This window comes from Cibotium barometz, chromosome 5, assembly GCF_041138505.1.
Source record: "Cibotium barometz isolate CiBa-2024 chromosome 5, ASM4113850v1, whole genome shotgun sequence".
Classification (NCBI taxonomy): Eukaryota; Viridiplantae; Streptophyta; class Polypodiopsida; order Cyatheales; family Cibotiaceae; genus Cibotium; species Cibotium barometz.
This window is the reverse complement of record NC_141050.1, coordinates 32,091,398-32,100,285: the sequence shown is the minus strand read 5'-3', so window position 1 is coordinate 32,100,285 and position 8,888 is coordinate 32,091,398. Positions and strand designations below refer to the sequence as shown.

The 8,888-nt window shown below is 43.4% G+C and overlaps 1 protein-coding gene across 3 annotated transcripts; it reads right to left on the bottom strand.

Annotated features, from left to right (window-relative positions):
• Positions 1-4,593: 4,593 nt before the first annotated feature.
• LOC147638363 (uncharacterized) lies at positions 4,594-8,280 on the bottom strand. Of its 3 annotated transcripts, XM_086798292.1 has the most exons (10): positions 7,992-8,280; positions 7,117-7,143; positions 6,860-7,030; positions 6,597-6,778; positions 6,043-6,506; positions 5,851-5,932; positions 5,446-5,728; positions 5,250-5,332; positions 5,010-5,080; positions 4,594-4,902 (listed from the first exon to the last, which is right to left on the bottom strand). In XM_086798292.1, exons 4-9 carry the CDS (start codon positions 6,660-6,662, stop codon positions 5,072-5,074), a joined length of 987 nt encoding a protein of 328 aa, XP_086654418.1. In that variant the 5' UTR covers positions 6,663-6,778; positions 6,860-7,030; positions 7,117-7,143; positions 7,992-8,280; the 3' UTR covers positions 4,594-4,902; positions 5,010-5,071. The 3 variants fall into 3 exon arrangements, with proteins under 3 accessions (XP_086654418.1, XP_086654416.1, XP_086654417.1); XM_086798290.1 differs by having other exon boundaries at positions 6,860-7,143; XM_086798291.1 differs by having other exon boundaries at positions 5,250-5,326; positions 6,860-7,143.
• Between the last annotated feature and the right edge of the window lie 608 nt (positions 8,281-8,888).

Genomic DNA, 8,888 nt, shown 5'->3' with positions numbered 1-8,888 from the left:
CAAACCGTGCTCAATCATCTGGTCAACTGAAACTAGATTCTTTGTTATGTTCGGAACATGAAGTACATCTGCAAAGGTACTTCACTTTGCTATCCTGCATAGACAATGGCACATCTCCAACATGGGCAATTGGATGAGCAGTGTCATCCCCTGTTTCCACAAAACTTGGTCTTTCAAGGTTCTTCATCTCCTTGAACCACTCCCCATGACTTGTCATGTGGTTCGAAGCACCTGAATCAACGTACCATACACCATCTTTATGTCCTGCTTCAACATTTTCAAACATGGCATTAACGACATGCTGCATAACAAACAACCTTTTATTATCCTCATTATTTCTGCTCGAGGATGCATAGTTGTTTTACTGCAATTTTCCATTTTGCATGTCAGCCTGCTTCTTATAACAATCTACCTGCACATGTCCAGGCTTACCACAATAAAAGCATCCACATGTATCATTATACTGCCTTTGCCAATTTCCACGACCTCTTTGACTCCCCTTGCCTCTGAATTGGCCTCTTCCACCTGCGTGTTGTTGTTGTTGTTGTTGTGAATTTTGGGACTGTTGTTGTTGCTGTTGCTGGCCATAATTCTGATTACCTGTTCGGCCACCTCCTTGACTGCGTCCACGGCCTCCTCTACCTCGTCCTCTTCCTGAACTTGTGCTCTGAACTGTTTTTGTTTTGTGAAGACTGTTGGTCTTGACCCAAGCTCTTCTCTTCTATAATCAACATAGACACCAAATCTGTGAAATTGAGAATGTTTTTCGGGTCTGAATGGACGTCTTGAACGCCTTGTATTGTGGCCCGAGACCACGTAGACAGACCTACACCTTATCATCATCATCTACTGAAAGGCCAATAGATGCAAGGGATTCTACAATACCCTTTATCTTCAATGCATAGTCATTCACAGACATACTCTTTTTCTCCACAGTATGAAGTTCATTCTTCAACTGTATCTTTGTGCCTTGGTATTCGTTTCATAGAGTTTTACCAAGGTGTCCCATGCCTCCTTGGGACTTGGCATCCTAAATGTGCCCAATCATGGTGTCCTGTATAGAGAGCCAATACATAACTTTTCTGGCTTCTTGGTTCCAATCCTTGAACTCTTTCACATATGCAGCAGTCGGATTGATCTTCGGTATCTCCGGTGCCTCTTCATGTCACCTTCTATGTAGTCCCAATAACCCTTTCCCATCAAGAAATTCGTCAACTTGAACCTCCAAGCATGAAAGTTATTCTTATCAAGCTTCTCAGCAACAATCTGGTTTATGCCATCATTTGACATCTTTCCAGACACACAAATTTAACAGAAACAGCACTCTGGTTTGTCCTGCACAAATTGCTGTATTTTTTGCAACGGTACTGTAGTACACTCAAATGTCACACCCAGTGATCTCAATGTGCATACATACACCCAATGGCAATTGTTGACCTCCTTGCAGCACACACAGTGTCTGCACAGCCAATCTGTCTTCCTGTAGTTCTTAAAACAGAGTTCTGCAGAGAATCGATGACCTACCCGCAGTGCTCGAAATTGCCTGCTTTCTGAAAAACGGAGGTCGTGACACGTCCGAAACGCGTTTTCGACCCCAAAAAACTGTGTCCGATAGGACGATTTAGTTGCCCTATAGCTTTACTCCCACGAAGAAAGCTCCTCAATCAGAGATCGTTTGCCGATGCCTCCCATAGAGCTCCCGACAAGGGTGTAGTCGCCAACACAAATAGGGAAGAGTAGTTGAAGCTCTTACTCTCGTACTGCTTCCTGTGCTTCTCTTGCTTGCAGCTCAGCCGTAAGTGTGGGGCCTATTCCCCAGGCGGGTCATCAGTGTCCACCGCCTCACTAGATGAGCTCGATATCTCAACACTCTCTTTGTCTAAATACTTGTACCCTTTACTGCTACAAGCTTTTGGAGACCTTCCTATTTCCCGTGAGAATTCTCCTTTGATTTATTGAAGCTTTAGTAATTCCCAAAAATCAAATCTTTGGTCTTATTTACTCCAATTAATAACGTAAACCTTGCTTTTGAATTTTCCTTCAAAAATCTGTCTCCTTAAGTAGTCCTCAAAGCTCAATACACTATCAAGACCTTAATGACACTTGGAGAAGGAACTCTAATTCTCAAACACAAAAATTAGATCATGACATATACTTGCACAAATTAAGAGCATATACCTTAATAAACAAATTTAAATAAATAAAGAGAGATGGAGAATAAAGTAGAGGTCACCGCCGTCAACACAAGATTGGGTTGAATCTCCCTTGGATGCGTGTGACTCTTGTACCACTCATCCATATTTATATGTATTAGGAAAAGCTTGCTTTTAAAAAAATAACTTTAAAAAACAAAGCACAAGTGCTTTTGAGTTTTTGAGTGTAAATGCTCTACAAAAATATAGCAAGAAATAATAGAAAGTCTTGGGCCTACCAAAAATATAAAATACTATTTGATATGTACAAAGATATGAGGCCTTAACTTTATAAAAATATAATATCTAAATATAAAACCATAAAAGATGTTCATATATCTTTCAAAATATCTCATAGTAGTCCAACACATATCCTACCCAACAACGATTAACATATAATATGCCACTCAATCATCGCCTACATCCAAAATGATATTAGTTAATGCACACAGCTGATTGAACACATTAATGCTAACCATATCATATCAACACACACACAACTGATTGAACACATTAATGCTAACCATATCATATCAGCGCGCACACAACTGATTAAACACATTAATCTTGGTAAATAGTATACAACACATCCAAATAAAAAATCTTGAAATAAAATAATGAGCTTCTCCATAGAGGTTGTGACTAAGATGATGATTCAGTTTTTACCAAATTTTATCATTATGGTCATTTATGAAGAAAATATATTCTAACCTCTTCCCTTAATGAGAATATTGTGCAGATTTTCTCGAGAAGCAAAGGAGCACGGGGATGGGGACGGGCGAAGGCGGCGGATGTGATCATGAGTCCGCAGTGTGCTTGAGCCAGTTTGAGGAAAAGGGGAAAGGGTGCGGGTGCTGCCCCTGTGCAACCACGCCTTCCACCTGCCTTGCATCGACATGTGGCTTCACTCCCACTACAATTGCCCCCTCTGCCGTGCCAGCATCAATATCTCTACCGCCCCCCTGCGCCAGCAGTAGTCCATGCTGAAGCCACCGTGACACCACCACCTCCTCCTACTGCTGACAATGCTCCAACCCATTCAGCTATCGATGAAGATGCAGGTGTCGCCCAAATTAATCCACCTGGCCATCACCTTAATCACATTATTGGCCGCCTTCGAATCCCCTCCCCTCTAAGATTTGTCACCTCACCTCCTCATCTTCATGGCAGCTGGTGTCGCGTCCTCATCTTCCTGGCAGTTGGTGGAAATGGGACACGCGTGTGTGAGGGGGAGAGAGAGAGAGAGAGAGAGAGAGAGAGAGAAGGTGGCGCACACGAACGACATGTCGTTTGGCTTTTTCTTGTAGACGAGAGAAAACCTTCAACAATAATGATAATCCATCATCCCAACTAAGGTTTTAGAAAACCTTCAACCATAATGATAATCCATCATCCCAACTATTTAATTGAATTCCTTTTTTCACACATTGTATGCCCCTATTTGTTGGCATATCAAGAATGCATGTGATTACTCCATTAGGTTTTTTTTACCCAACTAGCCTTAGGTTACTTGTGGGCATATTAAGAATGAATGTAATTACCGCTGAATGTAATTACTGCACCTTATGATTTTTCTGCACCCACGCATTAGATTTCCCCTTGAATTGCATGTCTCAAAAATTTCGAAACCATCTTGAATTGCATGTCTCTCCTATGTTCTAAAGCTCCAGTACCTATAGGAAGCCATCTTGTAACTCAGTACTTTGGTAATCTGTAATCCCCCATGAATCCCGGTATGTAACCTATAGGAAGCCATCTTGTAACACAGTACTTTGGTAATCTGTAATCCCCCATGATTCCAAGTATCAGGAGCTTGGCCATTGCTAATTCTCCGTCTCTTGTAACCTGTATTGTCTTTTTTCAGTAATGAAAATGCCTTTTATTGAAAAAAAAAAATTTCGAAACGGTGGTTTAAAACGATCAAGCTTTTAACTCACATCCTCTGCAACCACCACTCTAGGAGACCACCGAGCTGCTAATGATTTTGCGCTAGAAGCACGGCCTAATGGACATCTTTTCTTCCCCTGTGGTGGCTTCTTTGAGCTACTAGTCTAGATTCTGCCCTCTGTAAGTCATGTGCGCATGTAAACACTCTCTCTCTCTCTCTCTCACTGACGCAAGGGCACACACAAACACAGACACAGAGCCTCTTAAACTTTAGTGTATAGCATGGCAGCTACTCCATTATTGTGGGCTAAAAGAGGTGCAAAGGCAGGGGCCATCTGTGTGCGTGCGTGTGTGAGAGAGATTGATTGCGAGGCCAATATACAATGTGACCAGTCATTTCCATAATATCATGCTCACCGAAGCCTCCTTAAGCGCCCCTCTTCAAAATTAAAATTTCCTTTCTAATGATAGTTGAAAAAATATCTCCCTTTAAATAGCTTTGAATGCAAAAACGTGAACCAACCTTGTTTTGCAATTTTTTGAGAAGAGCAGAATACCCCCAAAAAAGGCTCTTCAAATGAAGGGGACAGATCAACTGCCTTAGATACAATTTTCTTTACCTCCCCCGGCTGACAACACCACTTGACCCACACAGACTAAAATCAAAATTTCCCTACTGAGACGATATGTAAGAGTTTTAGAGTGTAAATCATGTTTTCCAAATATTGATATTCAAGGAAGTATACAGTCATAGCACTTCTGAGAGCCCAAAAATGGTAGCACATTTTGCACCCAAGCTTCCTGCCTGGGCGTACCAGGAATTCTGTACATGCATGCCAAAACCACCAATTTGTTACTCTTCACATGTCCATGTACATACGTAAGCATGAAAAAACATGTCAATGTGTAACAGTGTATCATTAAGCCAACCTGTCTTGAGGGCCTTCAGAGTAAGCATTGTACAAAAGTTGAGTTCAAAACCATTCCTCCAATCAAATGAGCTAAAGGTACAAGCACAAAATTCAGCTAAGTAGAACTGTTGTTAAATTCCAAAACAGCTGACAGCCTTGAAACAAGCATATGTTTTGTGTGCGCACACAACAAGCATGCATGTAAAGCATAAAATCTATTAGAAAAAAATAACTAGCATGTGAAGCATAAAATAACTACCTCTTTGCCGACCTCGGCTGCATGCACAAGGGGCATTCCTCTGCTTTCTTGATGCTTTGAAGAAAAGCCAAGGCCCTCTGCATCTAAAACAACTCACTGATAAGCTCTCAAAAACACCCATAAACCTGCATATCCTCTCTCTGGGACCACTTCCATCAAGTAGGAAGATTGACAAAGACCAATTGTGCCAACTGACCTAATTTGGCTTCAGGTGCATTTTTGTCCCCTCTAGGACTGCTACTTTGTCGCAAATGTGCTGAAGTAGTCGCTGCATTATGGATCTCGGCAGGTGCAGTTGGAGCAAGACCACTGAAACCATTCATGGCACTAGACTTGCTCATGCTCTTGTCCCTTCCCTTGTCAAACATGGACAGTGAGCCTTCGCTGCCTGAGACTGGCAAGCTTGCTTTTGGTCGGGAAGTAATCATAGTGGACCAAGACCTACCACTTGACCCGGCAAGGGTCATGATTGCATCCGCCTAAACAAACAGTACAGCACAGGAATTAGAATCAGCACCTATGGCTGCAGTGCTAATGGCATCTCTCCTGTGCATCCTTCTGTATCAAACAGCCGAGTCATAAACAAGGTAAGAGATTGCACCTTATCAGATGGCACATCATCAAAAACATGGGCCTGGCCCCCATAGAAGATGGTTAGTTGTCGACTTGTTGATGTCTGCTGACTGCACAAAAACGCAAGTAATTGGTGTGTAAGCCCCTGCTTTGCCAGTTCTATTTGCTGTGTATGAAGGCTTTTGAACATATAATTATGGCAGTTCAAAAAAACACCAACCTTGCCACATACACAGACTCTGAACCAGCACTTTGAGACCAGGATTCGGACCGTCCTGATGGAAGATTTGTGTGGGCGGTCCCCACCATAGGATTGGCAGGGCTGCTGTTGAGAAGATAACCAACACTGGAGCCTTTCAGCCCGGTTCTCGAGCCCTCATCAGCAGGAGGACGTGGCAGTACAACAGCATTTTCCCTGATGTTGTTCACAGCTATTTTGTCTGACTGTAAATTTAGATGACCAGTTCGGGTTGATCCAAGCATCCCTGTGTTCAATGAGACATGCCTAGAGCTATCCCATTTATTTGACATGACTGTGGATAGACCGGACTTAACTACAAATGAAGAGTGTGGGTTCTGGCAATTAGATGACAAGCGAGGCGGCTGCATTGGCGAATGTATATCATCCCTACCAGCTTCTGCACGTCTGTGATTCCTGTCATCTGACCTTTCAAGTCGAGAGACCTTCCACATACAATACAACCACCCACGACGAGGTAAGGAAATCAACTTAACCATTAAAGCAGTGTAATAGTCATTGCAATGTAGCCTTACCTTCAGAAAAGGAGAGCTGTCCAAAGTTTCCACCCCCCTCTGCAGCTGGTGTTGTATATAATCCATACTGTTCACAATGTCCCTTCTCTTTCCTTGCCTATTGTTCACCTCAGACTTGTAGAGCCCACCCTTACTTCCTACGTGCTGTGCAGCACCAGTCCCTTGGGGCCACGACAATTGCTCTACACGCACCCGAACATCATCAAAAAGGTGTGTACATGCATGAAGGGTTTATCGTCAGAAAGAAGCTGAAAAATACACACCTGACACAACCACCGAAGGAGAGCATGCCTCAAAATGGCCGCCGTTTGTTGAAGATGCTCTTACAGGTACATCCTCCCCCGCTACTTCTACATTCTGAAGATCCTTCTTAGAATCTAGGGAATGATTTGGCACTTTAAGCTCTGACTGTTTGATTGGATCCCCTCTTTGTCCTGCAATGCCAAGGAAATCATGAAAAACAGGGTGCTCTTCCCCGGCCATAGAAACTGTCATGACCATTGAAGGCAGCGAATCATACTGTGGCCTTCAATATCAAATGCAAAACCTGCAAAGCAAAAAAGCACCATGTTACTGGTTCGGTCTAGAGTTGCACAACATAAGCGTCTGGCTTTCCAATACACTCTGCTTACCGAAACAAAAAACCCATCTCCACATTCTGCTAAAATCTGGACTTTGTGTTACACCTGGTTTTGGCAGCACGGTAGGCAAAAACACACAAGGGCTGCTATCTTTTGCACTAAACTCAAAGTTTCTAGTACAATAGCGTTCCATCAAGGCCGTGCATTTAAGAGCCATTGTTTGAGTTAAAGCCAAAAACAGGTCCTACATGATGTCGGGAGTTTGGGACACTCATAATTTCAATTGCATTTGAATGTTCAATCCCGTAACATTTTGCAAAGCTTGTCTAAGCATGAATGGTTCATATACAACACGGGCCCTAAGGAGGTTCCCAAGCACACACACAAGACCGCCTGGCAGTTCAGCATACGTAAACAGATTATCATATTGTCAATAACTAATGGTTGTATGAAAGTAGCCCACAATAAAATGATGCAGAATGGGGTAAATTTGAGCCCATAAAATCCTGGCAGAACACCAACATAGACGAACTCTGAAGAGCCTTCACACAAAGGCTACGAGGCTCCATCATTTGGATAGTGTGAGTCCAAAAATCTCACAATCTACAGTTCTCTCGCAGTAACACATAGTTACTTCACCCTAACGCCTGCTGGTTAAAATCAACCACCATATACTTGTATAAACTACACAGATGAGTCATGGAAGGCCAGATTTCCATCATAGTAACACGAATCTCAGAGCGGGGACTGGCAAATTACGGGCTTCCAAACAATTAGAGGTGTTTAGAGCGTTGACAAAGCACCATGAACTAACCTTGCCTGCCGGAAAACGAGGCTTCTGCAGTGAGAGATGATCGTGATGGTGATTATGATAATGATGACGACGATGAAGATGCGAGACTCAGCCCACACAGGCGATGGAGACACGATCTGCAGCAGAAATTAGGGTTTTACGGGGCTTACTATGTTAGATGCTAGCTAGGGTTCAGTAACGGTAGTGGAGGGACAATTCTAGGTTTTCGCAGGAGAAGACGAGGCAAACAACAGCAGAGGCCAAAATCTGGGGTTTTGGAGCAACCACACAGGTGAACGGAAAGAAAGCCCCCTAGCTCCCATCATGACCATCATTCGGGCTGGCATCACACGTGTCTCGAAACTGGCAGCACAGACTCTCGCACGTGTCCGGGCTCTGCCACGATGGCATTATCGTCTCCACGTCGGCTGACGGCTCTGCAAAACAGATCTGTACGGAGCGACGCAATGAAGAAAATGCAGCCGGGGAGAAGAAGAGTCGTTGCGGTGGGTGATGACGTGGACAGGCATCCATGATCCGACACCAAATTTTGACTTTGCCGCGTTTTAAGCAACGGGCCCCGCTATAAGAGGCCATCTGGACCGTCCAAAATCTCCCCCTCGTTCTCATCTCCGCCGTCCATACAAGAGAATCTTTCGCCTTGTTTAAGCAGCACAAAATTCTCTCTTTTGAAATTTACTCTCATCGTGCTCTGGTCTGGCCTGCAAACGTCAACATCATTTGTGGGCCCACGTCCCCGTGACATTAACTCTCCTTGAAAGATACTTTGATTAATCATTAAACATATAGCCCAGGACCCAGGCCCTAAGGTTCTAACGTTTCGGCTTCCTGTATGCTATAGGCTATACAGTTTAATAAAAAATCATATTACCCCCCTATAAGCTATAGCCTATATGT

Coding starts and splice junctions, on each gene's coding strand:
- LOC147638363 (XM_086798290.1), bottom strand. CDS start 7,097: ATGGTCATGACAGTTTCTATGGCCGGGGAAGAGCACCCTGTTTTTCAT. Junction 6,779..6,859: donor TCCTTCGGTGGTTGTGTCAG/GTGTGTATTTTT, acceptor GGGTGCGTGTAG/AGCAATTGTCGTGGCCCCAA. Junction 6,507..6,596: donor ACAGCTCTCCTTTTCTGAAG/GTAAGGCTACAT, acceptor TGTATGTGGAAG/GTCTCTCGACTTGAAAGGTC.